The 23663-nt window shown below is 44.8% G+C and overlaps 1 protein-coding gene across 3 annotated transcripts in view; it reads right to left on the bottom strand.

The window, feature by feature from the left end:
* ABL1 (ABL proto-oncogene 1, non-receptor tyrosine kinase) overlaps positions 1 to 23663 on the bottom strand; it is a 77798-nt gene that overhangs the window by 5942 nt on the left and 48193 nt on the right. For all 3 annotated transcript variants that reach the window (XM_017810343.1, XM_017810344.1, XM_017810345.1), the window contains 8 exons: positions 16758 to 16931; positions 15704 to 15999; positions 10049 to 10321; positions 6159 to 6243; positions 5618 to 5795; positions 3222 to 3406; positions 972 to 1124; positions 240 to 329 (listed from right to left, as the gene is read on the bottom strand). In XM_017810343.1, coding sequence (XP_017665832.1) covers positions 240 to 329; positions 972 to 1124; positions 3222 to 3406; positions 5618 to 5795; positions 6159 to 6243; positions 10049 to 10321; positions 15704 to 15999; positions 16758 to 16931 — 1434 coding nt within the window. The remainder of the gene's footprint in view (positions 1 to 239; positions 330 to 971; positions 1125 to 3221; positions 3407 to 5617; positions 5796 to 6158; positions 6244 to 10048; positions 10322 to 15703; positions 16000 to 16757; positions 16932 to 23663) is intronic.

Below are 23663 nucleotides of genomic sequence, written 5' to 3'. Positions count from 1 at the left end.
AGCAATGCAAAGCAGAAGTTCCTTGAGGTTATTCAGCCATTTGGCCCTTCAATATGAGATGTCTGCTCCCAAAAAAAACCCCACATGCAAATATGTATCTGCTTTCTATGCCATTTACTACCAGGTAGTACAGCCTAGGACTGAGTTTCAGTGAAAACAGTCTATGAATAACATGCAGAGTTAAGGATGCAGTCAGCCCTTTCCCCATCTCTGGAATTGCTGGTCCAAGAGGAACTTACCATCTGATATGCTGGATTCCTGAAACATAGTTTCAAAGGCCTGATGGATCTCAGCAAAGGAAGGTCTATCAGAAGGGCTCCACTGCCAGCCTGAAAAAAACACACCACCACTCAAAACTTCCCTCCAGCAACAGACACTCAGTACTCTGCACCAGGAGCAGCCAGAAATCACACTTCCCTTCTAATACACTGAGTGAGATAAAACACTGACACAGAAATCTGATTTACAGGGTGCTGGGTGTCTGCAACCACTTTGGCTCAGTGACAGCTGCAGACACCCAGCACTCCCTAAATCAGGTTTCCATGTAAGTGTGTGACAGTAGGTGCTGAGCACCACTGGAAAAAAGCCTGTGGCACTGAGTCACGTACCAAGAAGCCACAGTGAAGAGGAACAGTCAGTCCTGCAAGAAGCCAAATGAAGCTCCTGCTTCATCCTTGAGCACAAGCTTTTCTTTAAGTTGTCAGGAAAAAGGAGACAAAGAAAGCATTGAGATCCACAACAAATCTCTCCCCGAGGCCTGTGGGCTCCCAGCAGGGGTGAACAGCTGGTTTCATGGCATGTTCATCCTCTGGGGAAAGCAGCTTTAACCAAACACTTCCACACAGCACTGCACCTTCCCTGGGACTGGCAGGGGGTTTCTTGTGCCTTGCTGCACGTGGCCAGATCCCGGCACTTTTGTTGCACCCCTGCAGAGCTAAAAAGCAGCATTTGCAAGGCTGAGGAACACTTACATGCTCTCATGAGCTCATAAACTTTCTCAGGACAGCCTTCAGGGCGCTCCATACGATAGTCTTTCTCCAACAGCTCATAGACTTGAGACAGGTCAATCCCAGGGTACGGGGACATGCCGTAGGTTGCAATTTCCCACAGCAGAACGCCAAAGGCTGCAGCAGAGAAAAAGGGAGGGGGGAAAAAAAGAAGAAAAAAATCAATAAGCTTTGTTTTCATCTTAAATTTGGGAGGATGTTTGGTGGGACTGGTTACTAAACAGTGCTGCACACTTAGACCAGCTCTGGGTGGCTCAGATCCCATGCTCAGCAGCAGCTTAAATGTTGAAGAAGCATAACAAGCCTCTCCGTCAGCACAGACAAGTCTCCTGCGATATGACAGGGTAGAATTAGACTAATTTTCAATGTATCAGTTGTCTCAAACCTGAACGCCTTGAGATCCTTCAAGTCCTATTAGAGGCACAATTAAGAGACTTCACAGTGGATTAGCTGAAACCGCTTCACTGCTGCACTGCAGTCGCTCCCTCAGTGTGACAGCTCCTCTCATTTGCAACCTCTCCCTGGAGGACTTGCACATTTTAATAGCTCAGTGTTTTTGGGGTGCCCTTGTTTAGCTGCAGCGTGGTCTTGAAGGGAAATGTGGGAGGCAGCAGTGAGAGGAAAGTTTTAGCAGTTGCTAGCAAGACACGGTGAGGGTGAGATGTTTTGGTCACAGGGAAAAGCTGAACAGGAAAAGGGAGAGCACAGAAAGGGTCTTGGAACAGGTGAGGCATTCAATTCTCAGGAGCTGGTGGGGATGCAGGTCAGCACCAGGGTCAGGCAGCTAAACCCAGGAGTCAGGCACGCAGAATAAACCCAACACCAGTTCAACAACCTGCATGTAATTAGTTCAGTCACCCTATTCTGTTCTTAACCTGAAGAGAAAGCGATTACAATTCTGCATAAGTAAGGAAATCACATCACATTACATGGCAAAGCCACCAAGGGCAATTTACATTAGACATTTCTGTGCACAATTTTCTTTGATTGCTGTCTTGAGGCAGTGAGGTGAAAACATCTAAACTCTGGCATTCCCAGCAGCAGCCGTGGCCTCCAGGGACAGCAGGTTTGCTCCGATCACACCCCAAAGTCCACTGCCCCAACTCTGCTTTGCAAGGTTACAACTAACCCTAACTAAAGATACCCAATACTCCTGTGGGATCTTTTCTCCTGGATTAGTCTACTGCTGAAATGCAACAGGGATCCTGCAGCCACCACAGCAGCATCCTGAGGCTGTGGCAGACAGAAACAGCCACACCACTTGCAAGCCCAAAACAGCAGAAACACCTTGGTCAGCAATCACATATTCTTTGGGAGGCTGTTTTGGGCTTTAGAGAACATTTTGCATCAGCCATCTACCTAAAAGTTTCTTCATAGTAAAGCCTTTCTCTGCACAGTTTCCCCCAAACTGCAGAAAACTTCAGCACTGCTTCAGTACTGTCTGTTGGTTTATATATAGAAGATGTTCAGGATATCATTTTCCAAGTGCTTTTGGGACCACGTCCCACAAACTTCTATCTCATGTCACTGGGCACTTCTGAGAATTTGACCAACAGCTATGGTAGAGATATAAAACCCAAAGAAGGGCTGATAAAAGTACAGTGAGATTTTCCGTGGTCAGATTTGAAAGAACAGAGCTCCACTTAGCTAAGCCTACTCTTATCACCAGCACTTCAGGGCTCTTCAATAACCATTTGTCATCAAATTTTCCCTCTGCTTCTCCTCATCTCACTCCAAAGATTATTCTTTTAAAATGCAGAAAGATGAACTTGGAGCTATCGCTAGACAGATACACACATAATTATTATTTTTTTAACATAAAATGAACCAGATTCTTTCCTCCCTGAAGTAGTTAGAAAGTTTTTTTGCTATATAACAATATATCCCTTCATAGTCCTGTGCCATAACTCTGCCAAGGCAGTAGCATTGGTGTCCCCCAGCCCCATTTCATACATTTCTATAAACCCTACAGTATCCTTTATTTTCATATTTGCCAACAACTCAAATATATAAAGGCAGGTCAGCTTCCTCTGTGCTCTGCTCTCAGACTGCCCGAGCAGAGATTAGTTCCTGCACTCTGACAAGCTCAAAGAACAATGTGGCTCAAACCAGGGAACGTGTTCCCTCCTTGTGAAATGTTCCACAGTGGCCTCATTTCACAGGCCTGGAAAAGAAGACTATAATCTGCATTAATTTGTACATGCAAACTCTTACCCCAGACGTCGGATTTAATGGAGAACTTGTTGTAGGCCAGGCTTTCTGGGGCAGTCCACTTGATGGGGAATTTGGCTCCAGCGTGGGCCGTGTACGTGTCACCCGTCATTAACCTGCTCAGGCCAAAGTCTGCCACCTTCACCAAGTGATTCTCCCCTACAAGGCAGTTCCTGGCAGCAAGGTCCCTAAAAAGAAAAAAAAAAAGCACAAAAAATAGGCAATGAGAAGTCTTTGCCATCTCACTTTTAGTGATAGCAAGGAAACCTGCTGTTCCCGAAGAAACCTGGGCCTCTGTGATTATTTTGATCAGGGTATTAAACAGAAATTCTGTAGTTACATGCACACATGTGAGAGGGAAAGTTATTTTCCATCCTGGCTTTGTAAGACTGTCATCCAAATGTTTCTTTTTTTTTTTTCCCCTAATCTGAAGTGAGAGCTTCAAGAAGCCCCCTCAGTTTCAATAAAAGCTGCCACCCTCAGGATAAAAATAATTTAAAGAAATGTCAGTGCTCAAGTTATCAATAGCTGAGGATGAGCACTGAAGAAACCCAGTCTCAAAGCCTCACTTTTTGCCCACCCCTCTAACGCTTCAGTCACCCCAACTAACACCAGTTATTCTCCAGACTCCTTTTCCAGTCCTTGCTCAAGCACCAGGATTAGCTCCCAGCTCTGCCCTCCCTCCTTCCAAGTGTACCACCTTTTACAACACAACTTGTTCACACCATCTTTTGGCCTTTGAAAACCTGTTGTAGCCTCTGCTGTCAGTATTGACATTTTCAAGGGACTGGGCAATAAGCAAAATCAAGCTTGTCCTCTGCATTTTTTCACCTGGCTCCACCCTGGCAGGTGGGAGATGTGCATATTGCATTTGCCTCTTCCCTGGCAAGGGAAAACCTGCTTGCAGAAAAACCTGTTTGCACACTCAGAAATGCTTCAGGAGGATAAAAAGGTAAAGCACAAAAGTATATCTTTCCTAATGTTAGGTTTTGTTAGAACACTTTTCCAGATTAGGTCACGTTGAACTAAAAATTGATTCTACCAGGAAGCTCCAGTGAGATCTTTAGATAAGAGGCAGACACTGCCACTGTTTCTTTTGCTTGTTCTGCTCAATCAGAATAAATTAAATATTAAAAAAAAAGAGAAAAAATTACATCTTACCAGATGCCCATTAAATTTTCACAGTGTTTTTGAATATACCTTCTTATCAATGCTGATTACTACAATGTGTATCTAAATAAAAGCTCCTCTTCATAATCAAATTCCTCCTCCTTCCTGATTCATTAAATGAGGTCAGAGCCCAGCATTTGAATCCATGGATGTGAATTGTGACAACACTCTTCAAATAATTGGGTAGGTGGTTATGGGGGTGGCTGATAAGGAAAAATGCTACTATTTATTTTAGATAAATGGATCATCAGAAATAAGAGGAAATGAAGTGAATGGTAGAGCAGACAAATGAGATCCACACAAAGCAGTTTTTAAAGTTTACTTCCTGCAGGCTGACGGGACAAAACACTTTCAACAGAGCAAATCAAAGGCTGGAAATTTTAATTGGCAGCATCACTGATCAATTTATTGACCGATGGCAGCACTTAAACAGGCCTTTCAGGCAGCAAAGGCAATGCATGACTTGGAGGAGCACCTAGAACTTTACACACGATCTTCATATTTGTCTCTATGAAAAAACACGTGCTAATTCCATATTCCAGTTAATTGGGCAGGAAAGGTCACGCTACAACACCGAGAGCATCTTGTATAAAGCTCAGTGACTCTCCAGCCCTGGCGCAGGATGTGTCATTATATTGCCAGGAGCCCACTTCTGCAGATGAGGAACGTAAAGCTCCAGCCATAATTGCAGCACACTTAAAGGTCAGAGTCTCTGAGACTTTTAAGACTGCAGAGATGCTTATTAAAGTGAATACGCAATCCAGACAATAGCGGGAACAATCCCTACAGAGGATGGGAAACAAGGTGAACCAAATAAGAAAGAACATGGGCTGACGTGGCTCTTAGAGGGTGGCTCTGCTGTGAGCACTTGCTCACATCCAGCAACACCAACTGCAGTTTTAATGGCTGTTACAATCAAGGAAGTGGTTTATCTGGTCCATTAAAAGTCCGTTACTTTGAGAAGCCTTTACAGTTAAGGCCCTTGCCCAAAATATAAAAGAACTGACGTGTCTTTCACCTGCAGCTTCTTCAAAGGTAAGAGAAAAACCCTGAGAGAAAACCCATCCTACAGACAGGTTAACAGACTGTGTCAGAACACAATGCACTAGTGTGTTAAATATAGAACACCAACTGCATCTAAGCCAATGCTGTGACAGCTTGAAAGGCAGGAAAATACATCAAGGGGTGTTCTGTGCTCGAGATCCGGGGGTGCTCATGGTCCTTCCTACCTGTGAATGAAGTTTTTCTTCTCCAGGTACTCCATGGCTGAGGAGATCTGAGTTGCCATGTACAGGAGCACCACAGCGTTCACCTCCTGCCTGTTACACTCCCGCAGATAATCCAGCAGATTCCCGTATGTCATGAACTCCGTGATGATGTAGAAAGGAGGTTCCCGCGTGCACACCCCTGGGGACCAACATAAAGGTGCCAATGAGTGTTTGAGAACCTCAGTGAATCTTCAGGTTTTGTCCTCGAGGGCAACTTGCACCTCTAGAAGGTAGAAATATGGGGCTTATGGAAAGAATGTGTTCTGCTTGGAAGTGGTTAATAGAGGGGTTTAATTTTCTGCTGCAGGCTCTGGCAAATTAAACATTAGGGAGACGAGATCATTAAAAACCATGTATTAGTGGTACAAATTGTGAATTTTGCCAGACAATAAGTGTCTGTATTTAAAGCCTTGGTATGGTAAGCAGCTTATCTGCTCCTTAACATCCATATCACTGCACAAGGGTTTAGTTCAAATCCCTCTGCTTGGTATTTATCACTTACCTAATAATTGCACCAAGTTCGGATGCTTGATCTCCTTCATTACTGCAGCTTCTTTCAAGAACTCTTCCACTTCCATGGTATCCTCCTGCAGAACAATGGCAAAGCTTTGGCAAACAGTGTGCACAAAGGGGGAACAGATTTTTGTATGAGGACACAAAAAGAACTGCAAACTGACAACATAAGCCATAGTTCTTGCAAGGTAATTTTTCCCTGTAGTCACATCACAAAGCCAGGGAGTTAGGAACATTGGCTTTTTTGTATGATTTAAAAAATACATATTTTTGTCATTCTTATTCTAACTGAGCTTTCTGGGGAAAGAAAATCCATATCCTTTTTGTGAGGGGTCTCTCACAGGAACACTCAGGAGCTGAAAAGGAAAAAAAAACGTGCTTGTTCCTAACAGGAAAAAAAAGATAACATGAAATAAAAAGTACAGCAAAGGAACAAGAATGAACATAAAAGGAAGGACACAACACAATCAAACGCTTGAGAAGCTGCTGAAATTCAGGTCTGCAGATTCAATGGGCAGGAACAAGAACCCCCTCCCCATCCCAGACAGGGAGACACAACTGATGGTAGCTACTCTGTGATTGAAAGTCCAAGGTTTCACAGATTCATTTCTGGCATTTAGAGCCTGACCCATGACGTAACCACTGTGGGCAGACGTGTCACTACCCATTTGTTGGACACCATAAAGTTACTTGGCACAGCACAAACCCAAGGAAGAGACAGTCTTGCTCAAAAGACATATTTTTCTGAAGCAAATATGCCCCAAATGGCCGGAAGGTCGTTTCAAAGTGGTGCAAAAAATACAGATCTATTCCTAAAGCAATGTTTCTTTCTATATCCATATTTTTTTTCATTGATGGATTAATGTTGACAGGCTACATGGACAAAGTGTTTTAAGGAAGGATTGGAAAGGATTTACTGCTGCTGGTGAGAATGATAACAGTGGGCTGCCACGGTGAGATCCAGCCAGCTCCCTGCTTTGCAGTTAGCACGGAGAACATTTTTCCAAGTTTCATTCAATCATTTACTATTCATTGCCAATTAGCTTGATTGGCAGCTGCAATTTTTCTGAACACACTGTCAAAACTAATAGTCCAAAGGTCCTTGTGAGCAGGACCTTAAACTGTTCTCTTTGGCAAAGGAAACTGGGTTAATAATCCAGGTTGCAAAATTACCCTAAATACGCCTTGATCTTATTCATGCTACACAAACCCTGGAAGGTTTCTCCTCTGCATAGCTGCTCCACTGTTTGAAATCTCCTACCTCTGAGTGACCAAATTAATAGGAAGGACACATACAGAGAACCACTGTAACAATGATCTCTCTGAAAACCTGATCTCGTGCAAAGGACCAGCCTTAACCGGCTTCCAGCTCCCACTGGAAGAAATAAAACAGTTCTGGCTGTACAGTATTTTCCTAGCAGAGCACAGGGCCATGCCATGGCATTAAGGGACACTGGGGTTGTGTGTTGTCTAATTTAAAACACAGGTTTCTCTGCTGGGGAAAAAATACAAAAAAAAAAAAAAGGAGAGAAAAAAAAAAAAAAGAGAAAAAGCAGAAGCAGTCCTAGTGGCTGCAGACTCAAGGTGTGCAGTGAGAAATGTGCTGAGCTGACCAGCTCATAGCAGTTCAGCCATTAAATGGCCCTCAGGAGAACAAGCTGTGGCCACAGTTACAGCAGGATGAACTTGGTCCAACACTGTGCAGGTCACAGAGCTCTGTGCCCCATTCCTGCAGCCACTGCCTGCCTCGTGCCCCCTTTCCAACACTGGGGGTAAAAACACAAATTCAGAGTGTGTCCCTTATAAATACTGATGTGTCCTGTGCAACTCGTGGAGCTGCCAGTGATGCATTTTAATGGGAAATATCTCAGCACCACAACACTGTCTGAGGAACAGTGTGTGCTGCTTGAATTGCCTCCTTCTAGAGTTCTGTGCCAGCCATGAGCTATGTTTAGACACTTGATAGAAAACTGAACAACAAATGGGTGTTCATAAGCATCATTATTCAAAAAGATGCTGGAAGGACCTTTTCTCCCCCTCTCTCTTTTAGTCTGCCCTCCCTTTTTCTTACAGAGAGATCTGGAGTAGATGGGGAAGGAAACAAGAAGAGTCATATAAAGTTTTGAAAAATATTCTCTCAGAGGAAAATAAAATGAGTCATCTGAAGGGTTGCACAGAAGCTGCGAAAGGCTTGTTTTCCCCAGTAGAACTGGGATATAAATGTGATTTAAAAATGTTTCCAAAAACTTTGAAGAAAGCTATAATCCCACCTGTCAGGCAGTACACTAATGGATTTTAAAAGGTGGATTATAAATTTGCTTTTAAGGATGGTTTTAGCGTGCATAATTGCGGGTTGGAGTGTTTCTCAACTCTCTCTTCTTGGTTGTTCTTACACTCCCCAGTGGAACATGCTGCTCCATGCTACATTATGAACCACTTTTAGCAGTGTTTCATTAAATATTTATTTGATATATTTGAAACAGCCATGGTCTGTATTAAGGTTTCTCCTTTGCACAAACAGATTTGATGGGATAACATATAATTTGTCTTTGTTGAGAGGTTTTAGAGAGAAGAGAATGAAAGCAGGATGAGAAGTCTGAAGGCGTCGGGAATCCTCACACTGCAGCTCACAGCAGGAAGATGTTACATCAAGCAGTGTTCCAGGAAAGCACTGAGTTCTCAATATAGAAGAGGTGTTTTCTTGAACCTGGTCACATCCCAGCTCACCTGCTCTGCAACACTCCCGAGTGATCCCGAGCAGGGACAACACTAGATGTCACTCGCTCCCTGTGCAAGCAGCACTTGGACTCCCCCGCTGGGAGCAACAGCAGGAGCCTCCAGAGTACAAAAAAGGCCAAAATGAAAATACTTTCTGCAGCCATAGCAACCCAGAAGTACTAAGGCAGCCACTGCTCAGAGAGTAAGGATGAAATATTTTCCCCAAATCAAGGAAAGGTTCTTCCCCTGGCACTAAAGCATCTACACAGTTCTCTCCACTTCAAAATTTCCACTGCAAAAAAACCAAAAAGAAACAAACAAAAACCCCTGTTCTGTTTGTTTCTGCAAGACCAAACCACGTCCCCATTCGAGGAGAAAGAACATGGTGTCAAGTTCGCATAAACTCCTATTAAGCAATCAAATGCAATGTGTGCAGATGGTGCCAGAAGATCTCAAGACAGTTTTATAAACATAGATGAATTAAGCAATGACCTTATGAACTCACAGAGCACTATTTGCATTTCAAGAGACAAGGAAACCAAGACACAGAAATCAGGGAGCAGAGCCAGCAGCAGAACTGATTATCCAGTTCTTCATTAAAGCCACTTATGAATTTTAATACATCTTAGCTTGGATACCCTTTTTCCTCCTCTTGTGTGTTTCGATCAGAAGCAGCTGTGAACAATTGCTTAAGACTTCCAGGTACACAGGGAGCTTGTCTTTTGGGAGAGACGCCACATAAGACAGAAAATCAAAACATGTAAAGCCTCCCTGAAGCACAGCCTTTGAATTTTGTGTTGACTGACTCATAATCCACAATTTTCCTTAACACACCAGATTGTGCTGGTGTGTTCACCCGTGAACAGCTCACCTTTACCACACCCTGAATGCGAGACACCACGGCACTATTTACTTTTCTAAGGTTTCATCCATTCTGAAGTCAAAACTGTGCTGTTAACATCCTCCTTTGTTTATATATGAGTGTTTCACGCATCGCATAAACCGTAGTAGGATCAAGCTCTTTCAGAAATTAACTATTCCAAGCTTACAGCACACAAAGGAAGGCCCGACATCAACCCAAATTTCTAACCAGGGCTAAGGGCAGGGCAGACACCCCGAACTCGCGCTTCCTGCTGGGAACGTTCCGAGATTGAGTCCTACCTTCAGAGTCTTCACGGCCACTGTGAGGTTGTACTTCTTCCAGACTCCTTCATACACCTCTCCATACTGCCCTCCACCCAGCTTGTGCTTCATGGTGATGTCGGTTCTCTCGATCTCCCACTTGTCGTAGTTGGGGGACACGCCGTAGATCGTGGGCTTGTTGCGCTTGGGCGCCGGGTAGTGCAGGGTGGTGATGAGCCCATCTGCCACGGTGGAGTGGTGGTGGACCAACTCTGCCAAGGTGTTGAAGCGGCTCTCTGAAGACACATACAGCTGGGAAGCAAAGAGACACAGAAAACTCATTCAGGTAACGCACACTGAGGTAGAAATGCGCTCATACGTAGAAACTGCAACGCAAAATTGTGAAAGCGGAGTGTTGCGCTGCTTCTACTCAAGCTGCAAGAACTATGAGCTCCACAAGGTCTTGTAACCAGCTCCAGAGCCCAGAACAGTCACTGCTTACATGGGAAAGGCATCGATTCAGGAGAAAATACATGCATTTCGCCAAAACAAAACAGGAGGAACGACTGCAAATAGCACCAGACTGACATGCTGCTGCTTGAGGCGTCTCTTTTCAAAAGGCTGGTCAGTAAAGATTGTGGGACATTTCCTGGAGAGTGGGGGGGTTGTCAGCCTCAGTGTCTCAATTTCACTATTTCTATTTGGGTTATGACATTTCCTCCTTGAAGTGTCCTTGGCAAAATGGAGGTTTCCCTGCTTTTTCCTAAGCTTCTGCAGAGCATTAGCATGAAATCAGGGAGCTGGTCTGCTCCGTCCTTTTGATGGGCACTGATCGATAGCACAGAAGTAAAATCATTACCACTGAATGAAAACCTGCTGCGAGGCATGATAACCCATATTTGTTACCTTCTTAACATTTATACAGAAGATCCATTTTAAGCCTAAAATCCTGGTAAAGATAACAGACAAGTGACTCCCTCCCACCAGAGGGAAACTGTCTCCAATTTTCATCCTCAAGCCCAGCCTTCTGCCAGGCAAGGTGACAAAAGCTAGGGATTTAATTATTTGAAAAGTGATGCTGGTTACACCTGAAGGAGAGGGAGAAATCTTTGTATCAGAGTGCACTTTGCCTATGCTGGACACAGAAGATGGAAGAGCTCCATTTCTCACAAAGGACCAAGGTCTGGCAAGGGACAGACTCGCAGGAAGAGCAGCACCATGCTGGTCACCCAAATTTCTGTCCAGTCCACACACTATTCCTACTGCTCATATCACATGCCAATAGCTATGATCAAACTTCCCAAACGCCTCTGAATTGTTGGATATGCACTCAACAGGTTCTGCATGTGCAGTGGCCATCTGTCAGGGATTTCAGGAGGCTGGGAAGTTGACGGAGCTGCCAGGCATCCAAAAATCCCAGGCTTAGGGTCAAATTCTGTCTCTTCCACCTGGACAGAATTGCTGGATGGAAAAAGAAGATGCACCAGTGAACTTCCAGCAATAAGCAAATATGTCTAACAGAAAAGGGAGATGCATTTGCAAGAGGAAAAAAAAAAGGGTGTGCAGGGAGGGACAAAATCCCCCTCAAACTCGAGTAAAGTCTTTGTACTGGAGACTGGCAACTCCTGTATGGATACACCTCCTTTGCAGGCATCTGTTTACTATACAAACTCATAAGCAGAATGAGAAGAAATATTCTGAAGCATATGGGAGCACAGGCACTACATGAAAGAAAAGGTGAGGGGAAAAAAGCAGTTCTATCATCCAAGGAAGGAGGAGTGATGGATGAAAGTGCCTCTCCCCCTCAGCATCCTGCTTGCCCACATCCCTACTCAGGTTTATGAGGATGAGCCACAAACTTATGTATGTCCAGTGACTATTATGGTCAGAATTGGCAAAAGCTGATAATCTATGTGTGTCATGGACTTATTTGGAAGAGATGCAGAAAGGTAAAATGCTCAGCTCAGGCACACTGTAACCGGGAAAGGGGAAAACAAACACAGCAGTGAACGACCTCGCAGATCAGCCAGTTAGACTGCAAGGTACAGGGAGGCCATTGGCTTTCCAGCTATGGCCTTTGTAACACAACAAGGGCCCCTGTAAGGGTTCTGGGAAGTGAACACTAAATAGCATTTGTCATCCAAAAAAGGCAGCTATGCTGTAGAAACCTACCTTGCCAGTGCTGGGAAATCACAGCCCTTGTTAAAGGCTTTTCGATGTGCAAGGGCATTCAGAGTGGAGGGTTTTACACCCTGGCCTGGAGAAATCTACTTTCCCTTCACTCTTGTTTTTCTTTTGCTACACATGCTGATAAAAAAACTCTAGGGGAAACTTTAACTCTAGAAAATAAAGGCATCCTCCTGGGGAGCATGTTCACAACCCTCTACCAAAATGAGCTGGATATTGTTTTGGTAAAGTGACCAAACCTCATTCCAACACCTCAGCTGAAAAAAATAAAAAGCCCCAAACCAAAAAAAAACCCCTCCAAACCCCCACAACACTTTGCATGGTCAATGAGGTGAAATCACCTAATAACAGATGTTCTGAAAACAGAAAAATGACAACATAAGAGCCTTTCACAGCTGCTTGGTGCGAGCGACCAAGCATTAGCTGGTACAACCACAATTTAAAACAAGCCATGCCTGTTTGGGAACGACTTGAAGTACTTGCAGTGGTATGAGCACTGCACATGTTACACCGAGGATTAAAATCTAAAAATATGGATGTAGAGAAAGCTGAACTCCAGGATTATTTGGAAGTATTAGAGAAGCACAGAGAAGGAAGCTGCCCATGGTTTTATGACAGCTTATATCTCATAAGAATTGGAGATATCTGTATTTAGTGTGACAGATTATATGATCTTGTTACAGAAGGAGAAGAGGCTAAATAAATGGCCAAAAGTTTCAGAGAAAACCTGCATCAGGATGGAGGACATCCACACCAAAAAAAATCCATGAAGGTCCCTGATAAAGGAGTGAGTCTGCATCCGAATTCAGCCATTGGAGGGTCCAAGAGACTCAAGCAGGACATGAATCCTGATTCCTTAATGCTGAAGACAGCAGGATTTGAAGAACTAGCTGGGCAAGGCTGTTTATTCAGTTGGTTACTCAATAGGAGGCTTTGCCTCAAGTACTATCAAGTCAGGAAAACCAAGTCCTCTGTACCACGGAAGTGGTTTACCAGATGACTGGCTGCACTGTGGCAACCAAATCAAGCAAGCTCACTTTTAATACCTTCCTTAAAAAAACCCCCAACCAACAAAACAAAACATTAGAAGGTGGTCCGGAAGAATATGACCCATTAAAATGGGAAATAAAGTAAAAAATCCTGGAGAAGTTTTTTTTAAAGTTGCTGAAGCCCAATGCATTCGGTATCACCAGTACTAAAGTTAAGACAAACAAACCTCTGATCTCTTCCTAGTCCCTTCAACTTCCCTCCAGGACAAAGCCTGGGTAAGGCTGTGCAATGCAGGACACACATTCCTCTGACACCTCTTTTTCCTAAAGCATGTTCTCTCAGGCAAAGGATATGATCCCACCAAAGCCATTCATCCTTACTGGAGAACTTGCAGACATTAAATTCCCTGGACAGGCTGGCTAATGATACAGCAGGCTGGGGAGGCCCCAGGTGCTCAGGGCAGTGAAGGTAAGAGCTTTCCTTTGGCACAGCCACGCTCTGCTGCAAAGCTGGTAACTGAGTGTGACACGAGCAGCTCAGAGCAGGAACCTGTTCCAGCAGCCTCCATTCCGCAGAGGGACAAACAGGGATATTGGCTGCTTCCCCCCCCAGCTCCTCAGCTTTGACAGCCAGGGACAGTGTGTTGGAAGAGCTCAGTGTCCCCCAGCCCAGCAGCAGAGTGGGCAGCACATCTGGCACTAAGCTGTCACAATTCACTGCCCGGCTCATTAACACAGATTGAAAATGATGGGGTTGAACACGCCAGGCTGCAAACTGCAGCCCATGATGCATGGACATGGCAAACTGCCCCTTCTGCAGGGATGCTGGCACTTGGCACAACATCAGGAGGACTGTGGTACCTCTTCACTTGCCCCTGCATGCAGAGGTGAAGCACAAAAGCCACAGCTCTCTCAGCCACTGCTGCTGCTCAGTTTAGCATTTCCAGCCACCATGAGCTGCAGGGCATTGTGCCGACCTGCACCTTTTCTCAAAAACACCAATTCGAACAACTTCGTGGAAAATGAACAGTTAACCTGGCTAATACAGACCTGAATGGATTATTGTAGCTCTGCAGAACTGTGTTTCTGGGATAAAAACAGCTCTGCTGGGATGAAAGCCCTCACATGCCAAACCCTTTTAACAGCTCAAATGGAGAACATGTGCTATCTCCTCACGGACACGTGTTTATTTACACCAACCGAAGGAGGATTCGGTTCAAAACATTCACATGTGAACACTGCTCATCTGCCAGCATCTCTGGGAATAGAGGGACTGTCAGCTACAGAGACAGGAGGAGGAATAATATTCCAGATTGCCATGTAGCCCTTCAAGTATGCTGCACGCCACAGTGCTGATGCTGACCACAGAGTGTGTCTACATGGGAGGAAAAAGGAAGAATCAAAGCACCATAACTTGGAAACACGTTGCCTTAAATAACATGGTCAGAATTGTCTCAATTACAACCTGTTTGCTAAAGCAGGCAAAAAGTATTTCATCACTGAATAAAATCTGTTTATCTTATTAAAGGTTTCTGAGAAATAAGGAATGTGATGTACTGCTTCCCTATGTTTTCACACTAAAGATATTGCTGGCAGCATTGCTGTAAGAAGAGTGAAGCTCTCACAGGACAAGGGAAAATTGGGCACAGTGGGCCACTACTGTGCTTGATTATTTTTAGTTTTTTCTTTTGAAGTGATTTAATGGCACAGAATCTGTCATCTATTAGATGCTGGCAAGAAGAGCCTCAGCAGCCATGCTCCAGACCCACACTTCAACTTCTGCACAGGATCTAAAGAGACACTGCTTAAAACAGATTTGTTAAAAAAAACAACGTTTTCCGAAATCCAATGCCAGTAGAAATGTTTCCACGAAATTCAAACAAAAATCTGTGGAAAACTACACTTTTATGCTAACATTTCTCTGCAGCATCCACAAAGCACGGCATTGCAACACTGCTACAGCACACAACAATCTAGGGAAAAAATGAAGGAACTAGGGACACAGCCCATATAAAAGTGAAAGTGCCTACCCGTCTCCAATGATCACGCTGAAATACTGTAGAGAAATCAAAACAGTAGTTAAAAATACTGCAGAATAGCTCAAAAAGCATTCTGTCCCTAATATTTACAGAATTACTGTAATAATTACAGCAACAGGTGCTGACTTTTCTATTTGGCAGTCAAAGAGATTCTCTTTTGAACATAAGGGACAAGAATTCATCCTCAGAATCTCTTATTAATGATCTCCATTACATTCAGCTCTGATGTAACTCTGGTATCTTCTACCTTAAAGTGTTTCACTGCTGAGCTGTATTACACCACAGTTTGCTAAAGGAGTAAAAGTGTTTTGTCCCGGCCACGTCAGAATCTCAGAGTTTACTGTAACTACAGATGACAAACGCTGTGCTCAGGGATCAGAGCTGCTCAGTTCAATTGCTGCTGTTTGACCTTGTGCAGTCAGCGGACAAAAGCATCCCAGCACGGTTTTCCCTCAGGGTTTGGATGTCCTGGAGCCTACCTTGCCGTCGGAGGCGGTGTTTATCCGGTAGTGGTACACCCTTCCTTCGTATCGCAGGGAAATGGATCTCTGGCCCGGGCTGCTCTCGCTCTCCCGCACCAGGAAGCTCCCGTTGATCCCACTGCTCAGGAGGTACTCGGCAGCATTCCGTGACACCGGTCCATGGTACCAGGAATGCTTCTCCAAACTGTTCACGGGGGTGATGTAGTTGCTGGGGACCCAGCCCTGCCCGTTCTTGGTCTGGGCCTCGCACCACTCCCCGTTGTGATTGTAGCCCAGGACACGGAGCTTTTCACCTTGGAAAACAGAAAACGTATTCACACATGGGAAACCTGGCAGCTGAGGACAAAGATAGGTTCTTTCTGGCTAACAGATCACTAGTAATCTCCTAGAAGAAGAGGTATCTGACTCAGCAGGGAGCATGTGTTTCTCTTCAAGCTTGAGTGGACCCCTCCAAGCCAAATAAAGTCACATGCTTCAGGAGATTTTCAGGCTCTCGTGCAGTTCTGCACTAGCTCCAATACTGCTTGAGCTTAAAAACTGAATCCAGCAAATTTTATTTGAACTGAGCTGGTCTGATGGAGCCAGGAGAGAACTGGAGTGGATAAACAATAAAAAAGTAATTTCAATCAGCAAGGTAAGTAGACGTAACTTGGAGTACATGTAGAGTTTTCTTACTCAGTCCTTCTGGTCCTTATACCTATATACACAGTCATTTGTCATACAGGGACTGTGTTTTGGAGAACTATGAAATTAGAGGCCAGCTCCAAAATCAGCTTAGTTTAATTTCTCAGTTCAAATTCTTGCTCCTAATGGAGACCTTAGTTTTGAGAAACAGTTTCTTGTTCAATGCAACAACAAAAAAAACCCAACAAAACAGTTTTAACCTTTAAAAAGGTTATGATTCTGTGAAATATTTGTATTTGTTTAAAAAGAATCCTCACAGTAAAAAACAATTCCATAGGGTTTAGTGTATAACTCAGTTATTTCACTGTGACTTCTCTTCCTATGCCTGCTCACACATTCCCAGTGCCATTCTGCCCAGTAACCTTACCTTTAGTTATGCTGAGAGTGTTGTCCCCACTCGCCACAAAATCATACAGTGCAACAAAGAGATGGGGATCATTTTCACTAGGGCAGGACAGAAGGTTTTCCTTGGAGTTCCAGCGAGCTGCTTCGCTCAGACCTTGGGGCTCAAAGTCTGACACTACCGGTCTCTGAAGGGCTTCTGGAGGAGAAGGAGAGAGAGAAAGGAAAAACCAGGTTCATTTTGGCTGATAAAAGCCATCTGGTCAACCCACGCACTCTGACTTTCTAATTTGCATTGTTTCTTGACACGTGTGCTCCTCATGCATCAGAGGATAGATGTGGACAGCTCTTTAACGCAGATCTCCTGCCACATAGGCAGGACACTCCTGTTCCAGAGCTGTCCTCCAGCCTTCCCAGAGCCCCCAGCTCCTGCCTCCCACAATACACAGGAGAAGGAAAGTCCCTCTCCCTCCCTCCCTCCAGTAAATGCAGCTCACGTAGGCTGTTTGCTGCCTGTAAATCCTTTGGCTCACACCTAGCTGCTGGAATGGTTAGATGTGAAAACAAACCCAAGACCTTTAAAAGGTAAATCCCTTAATTATCCTATAAATGAAATGGCCAGAATGTGCGGCACAGAGAGCCAGGCAGGGTGAGATTTATAAGACATGGTATTTAAGGAGTTAGGTATTTCTGTTCTTCACAGTATTTTTAACCACTTTCTTCTTATTTGAGGACAAGGCAGTGCCTTTTTTGTTGCCCCCTCTTGAAACCAGAGCACAGCAGCGAGCACACTGGGCACAATGAGCTGTCTACATTTTTAGGAACCCTGAGATACCTCCAGAGAAAGAGATTCCTAGAAATTGAGCTACACAGGTGAGTAAAAACCAACCCCCAAAGTTTTTTGTACACTGCAGCACACTGGGCATATAATATTCTGTGATGATCAGGCAAGTCCAAGTCCAGCAAGGAATTTTATTGCAGTTGCTCCTGCAAACTCCCCCGCTCTGGACAATGAGTGAAGAGTTTGGGGCAGTGATGCCCCAGGTAGTTGTGCCCCCTCACTTTAATGTGCCATCCCCAGATATTCTGGCAGCCCCACGTGTGACTGTGTTAGCACAAGAAGACCAGGACAATAAGTTGTGAAACCCTTGTTTTTCGAAGGGTCATTTTCCATCTGGATGAGTTTTTTGAGTGAGGTCACAGCACTGCACACAAAGCACTACGTCAGTGCAGCTCTGGGGACAGGAAACACGGCACTGTCACAGCAGCCCCTTGCGCCACAAAACTGCTCTTCATTACACAGCAACAGCCCCCACCTGCTGAATCCCTCCTCTGCACAGGCAAACACAGCAGGGCTTTGGAGGGAGAAATACCTGGCCAAGTGGTTCCTACATTATCAGGTCACCTGGGAGCACAGCTCACTCTTTATATTTGTAGATTCGAGAACTGATACAACTGACACCAGAAAACATATGGAAGTCAAGTGTGGATTGGGACAGGTCCAAACTACATTCCCCAATGGAGAAATGCTGAATAAACCACGCTCCCAACCCTGCAAACACTAACAATACACAATATTTTCCAAGCTTTGGTGGTATAAGTGCCACTATTCACCCACAGACAATCTGGCGTCCTCCATGTGTTGGTCAGGTCACCACTGGAAAAGGCTCTCTTGGGTGGTTATTTATGTACACGAGTACTACTGTATTCTTTGGAAAACACAGTATCCTATATGTGAACAAAACAGCAAATATAGATACTGCTGGGTCTGTTTTCCCAGCTAAACCGTATCTGCAAGGAGATATATTTTTGAAAGCAAAATAATTCCACTTTCTACACTCTTCCAAAGTAAGAAATGTGTTGGGTGGGTTTTTTTTAAAGCACATTGACATCCTTGCCTCCCCTTCCTGTGTGTCCTCCAGGAGAATATATTTTAATAGCCTGAGTTTGTTTGAAGAGGGACAATGAATAAAGAAGGAGGAAATCCACTTTCAGAATAAGCTATAATCATTTCACCATGAAAATGCTTTGATCCTGTCAAGCCCATTAAGCTCCCTTATCAAACACAGGGCACTGCAGTGACTGGAGATACTCCAAGGAGTTACACCATCAGTAAACACCTGGAACAGACAAACAGCAGAGCTGTAAGCAGCACATACACAACCTCAGCGAGGAGCCACACTGTGATGCTCTCCCTCAAACACAGTACAAACCAGCACATGCTGCTCCGTGGGATGGACCATAACCTCTGTTAGGAAGGAAAATGCCTCCCACATGGGGCATAGATTCGACAGGAAGGCAGGAAATCCAAGGCAGGCTCCCCTCCAACTCCAGCGCAATCGCAGCCCAGTGAAGGACGGATCATGCTCAGCCATGGATGAGGATGTGGGAGGAAAGCCAAGCGCTCCACAAGAATCCCTCCCTTGTGCCCAGGGATGCTGGGACTGACTCACTGCACACGGATGCCAAGGTATGTGCTTCGATTCATCTGTGAGACAACACTGTGCCAAGAGCCAACAACACCCACAGGCTGCAGTGCGAGAGTCAGGGAAGGCAGGTTTTGCTCGATGACATTCCTACACACACTGACTCAGTGATAATGTCTGCAAACCCAAGGACCAACAAGAGCAAGGGCTGTTAAATACACATATGAGAACGTGCGAAACTGGAAAACCACCCCAGTGGCCCAGGATGCCCATATGCTCTGTATCCCCCAATGTGACCTCGCTGTGCAGCAGCCACCAGCACCCCGGTGTGGGTACACGCTGAGCATGAACCCTGCTGTGCAGGACAGAAGGACGGGGAGACGCCAGACCCAACTCTTGGATTGGGTGGGGCTGGTGTTTCCAGAGGGCAGAACCCCAGGTTAAGAACTGGGGTGGGGAAGGCGACGAATGAGAGGATGGGCGGCCAGAGAGGGAGGATGAGGCCCTGAGTCAACACGGAGAGGAGCATAAAGGAAAGAGCAGAGTTGTGGTGACCCGAGTGTAGCAGAAGCTTGATAGACCGTGACAAAACACACTTTTAAAGGGCTGGGCCCCAAGAGGAGGCTGTCAGCAGACTGAGGACACAAACCTATGAAGCGAGAGAAGCAGACAGGACACGTCCATCTGGGAGCCACGTACAGCCCGGCTGTCAGCAGCGTTTATCCCTGCGAGCGATTCTCCGGTAAATCTGCCCAGACATTCCAGTCCTTCAGAGCAGGAATTAGACATTGCTGTCCATACGTATTGAGGGTCTTTTTCAACAGCTTCCTCGCCTCCTACTGCTGGTTTTAACTACGATTTTACAGCACTTCTGAGCTCTTCAGTGGGCCAGATTCCTCCTAATAAATCAGCCTGGCTGCTACACCTATGGGAGGCCATCCTGGCACGGCGACGGGGCAGGAAGCAAGAGTAATTCAATCTGTTATCGCTGCGCTGTCGTTCCTTCCGTGCATCCACTTTGTCTTTTGCTGCATCCCAGCAAGACTGTCATTTATTACTCTGATCATACAGTGCTCTGGATAACACCTGGATTCCTGGTAGGAGTTCCGAGGCAGCGCTGTAATTCAGTACTCCACTAACACCAACTAAATGATGACTCTTAATTAAAGTGGTGCAGACTTTGAAGTAAGACAACAGCAGCTTATATTTTGAGGCACTAGCCATAAGAATGACATCATTTCCCTCCTAAATTAAGTTTTTACCAGGAGATATTTATGCTTGCACACTAAAAGGTTTTGTAAGGGTAACTATCTTCTGCTCATTACTGTTTATACAAAGCCATGAATCATCATTAGGGGCTGTGTAAGAAGTTCTCAGACATGAATAATTCTGGTCTAGATCAACGCAAGCAAATTTCCTTCCCAATGTAAGGGAAGGGTTGGGAAAAGAGGCAGGAGCACAGAATTACACTCGGCTTCTCCATAGCTGACTGCGAGGCAGTCCCGAGGGAAGGAGGAGACCTCCTGTCTCCCTGCAAAGCAAACATCCTGTGGGCTTACAAACTGTGCTGGCAATTTTTCCACAAGGTTTGTAGAGCGAGGGAGAGCAGAATACATCTAGTAATCTCTTTGGAGGTACAGCACATGCCACCTAAACCTTCTCCTTCCTCTACATTCCCTGTACTCTTCTTTTCCGCTGGAAGAAACTATGATAAATGGCAGAATAGTTATGGATATTTAATACATCCAAATGGTCCCAACTCTGAGCACATAAGATGGAGCAGCTGCCTCTCTGCTCAGTATTTCCTTAGTGGCCCTCATGGATTCCCTATGCCTGATGGAATATGGATTTAAAAATTTAAAAAAAAAAAAAAAAAAAGGTAAACCAGATCTTCCCAAAAAAGAAGGAAGGATTCATGTTTTATTTCAGATTCATCCCTTTAGTGAGATCAGGGTCACAAGGACACTCATGGCTCCTGCTGCAGTGCCTGTGCTCAAACGGGTCCTCACAACCAACTGCAGGGCTGGATCTTGTCTAACACTGAGCTCCCTTGGTGGTGTGCTGTCTCCCCCTCCTTCTGATTCTGCCATCATCAAACACATCTGTTGCTGGTTTTTGTTTGGTTGTGGGTTGTTTTGTTGGGTTTTTCTGGAAGTTCACTCTTACACAGGCCTGTAGGTTCCCCCTGAGCTCATTCACTGAATTTATTCCATTTATAACCCCTTAGTGACATGGCAAACATCATCCTTCCACAGCCAGCTAATCACAGTTGTAGATGGATGGAGTGGAATAGGGGGCATGGCAGAAATTTGGATTTTATTCCCAACTCTGCTACTAAACTGCTTCCTGACCTGAGACAATAACCTCTGGGAGAGGAAGGGGAAAGAGTAACCAGATCCAAGTGAACTTCAGTGACACTTCAGTATTTCTGACAACTTCACCTTTGCAATTTTTGGTTTGGTTTCCTTATTAAGGGAGCAAAAGCAGTGACGTGTGTCCATTTCTGAGCCGTGGGAAGGGAATGCACCAAGCAAGAATCACCAAGATTTACTGTTATATTCCCCTGTTTTACTAAGCAGCCCCACAGACTGCTCAGGGAAGGACTAACATGTCTGTAGATGATCAGTTTTAAGTCTGAAAACAGTTACAGCTTTCCCCAGGAAATGATAATCCTTTCCTCACCACATCCCACGGGAAATGGCAGCAAAGCACCATCAGCCAGATTTTTAAATGAGGATGGGACAGGCAAGAACCACTGGAACAAGCACATAATTAACACGCCATTACAGAGCCAGAAACGTGTTTAACAGCAAGAACTCTACAAGGGGAGGCAGCAACTCCAGCTTATTGCATTTGCTCTTCCTAACAGGGTGACCAAAGCCCTCCCTGCTGATCCTGGTGACATCAGGGCAGGATGAGTCGCTGGGTTGCTGATTTGGGTCTGGCTCAATATGTGCCCAAACACATTAAAAAACCTCTCTCTCCAGGAACAGGGCAATGGCTACAGGCTGCTGCTCCTCCCCAGGGTTGTCTATTCTGCTGTTACAAGACACTCTTAAAAAAAAAAAAAACAGAGAGAGAGAGGCAGTCTGACAGCTGGCAGGACAGGAATCATTTCAGTTAGAAAACAAAAGGACTTTACTAGTGTCCCCAAAATGGTTTTTAAACTTCACAGTGAACACTGACAAGTTTTAAACAAGGCTTCTGCCTTTCAGTGGTAGAGCCAAGCCCAAAAAGGCAGCAAGAGTACTTCAGCCCCTATTTGGGACATGGACACGTTCTGTTTTCCTGATCAGATTGGCAGCACTACTCGCTGTGCCTCTTCCCTTCTGCTCTTTACCCTTTCTTGGTGTGAAGTGGGTGAGGAATTATTCGCTTTGGCAAAGGCAGAAAGGAGAAAGCAGATGACAGAAATTCAGATCTGTCACATTTTAAAATAATATTTACTAGTGGGAATAGAAATGAGGGCAAAGAAATGCCCAGCTCAAACATCAATATGAAAACTCAGTCATCACTAGAACCAGTTGAAACTTATTTTTGATGAAGTTAAGAAAAGATTTCAGCTTCTTCAGGGAGCAGAGCAGTCTGCCCATGCATAGTACCACACACAGCCATGGGCCACAGCACCTGCCAGCCCTCCACACCACCACAAAGAGGATCCACAAACAATCCTCATTCCTGCAAACTAACAGAGCATAAAGGCCTTTCAGAAGGGACCACCATGAAAAGAAAACCACATTTCTGATTACTTGGTCAAAAGGACATGTACAGCTACACATGGGGTTGACACTAAATCAGCCTTACACCAAATCCAGACTCAGAAGAGTATTCTCAAAAAATGTGTTTAAAAATACAACTAACAGACTTGATTTTCTTTTGATTTTTGCTATTCATCGACCAGGCACTGCTATGTTTCTATAAACACACAAAATACAAAATAAGAAACTGAATTAAATAAAATGTCATCCATCCTCCTGGTTGCAACTGGTTTTCCAAGCACCTAATGTTTAAGGTTTCCTAAACTAGTAGTAAAGAAACTTTCAGCTTTCCCTTTGTCCTGAACAGCTTCCCATACAACTAAGATATCAGGAGCAAAGTTAAATCCTCCAATGATATCACCATCATCTCCTTAATCCTTTCGGAAGCTTCACAGAGGCTGTGGAACACCCGTGGGAATGGACTGGCCATCACATGCTGCTCACAGGGATCCAGGAGCAATGATCCCTAGTTTCTGACCCTTGACATAAAACTGTCCCCTTCTCATGATCTGCCAAGCTTAAGTGGTTTCTATCAAAATTAACAAACCCGTATGTAAAAACTCGTTATCTTCTTAAGGGCAACGCAAGCAAATGGTTTTCACTCGTGCCCTTGGAGTTCAGGGGTTTGGGACAAGCCACCACCACTCTTTCTAAAAAGAGTCCTCAACAGCACTTTCAACCTCATAATAATTTTAATAAGAAAGCTGCCCAGGAATACCACGTGGGGACCTTCAGCTTTAGAAAGGA

The sequence above is a fragment of the Lepidothrix coronata genome, unplaced genomic scaffold (genome assembly GCF_001604755.1).
Source record: "Lepidothrix coronata isolate B3197 unplaced genomic scaffold, Lepidothrix_coronata-1.0 Scaffold28, whole genome shotgun sequence".
NCBI lineage: Eukaryota > Metazoa > Chordata > Aves > Passeriformes > Pipridae > Lepidothrix > Lepidothrix coronata.
The sequence above is the reverse complement of the archived record's forward strand: the minus strand, read 5'-3'. Positions and strand labels throughout refer to the sequence as shown.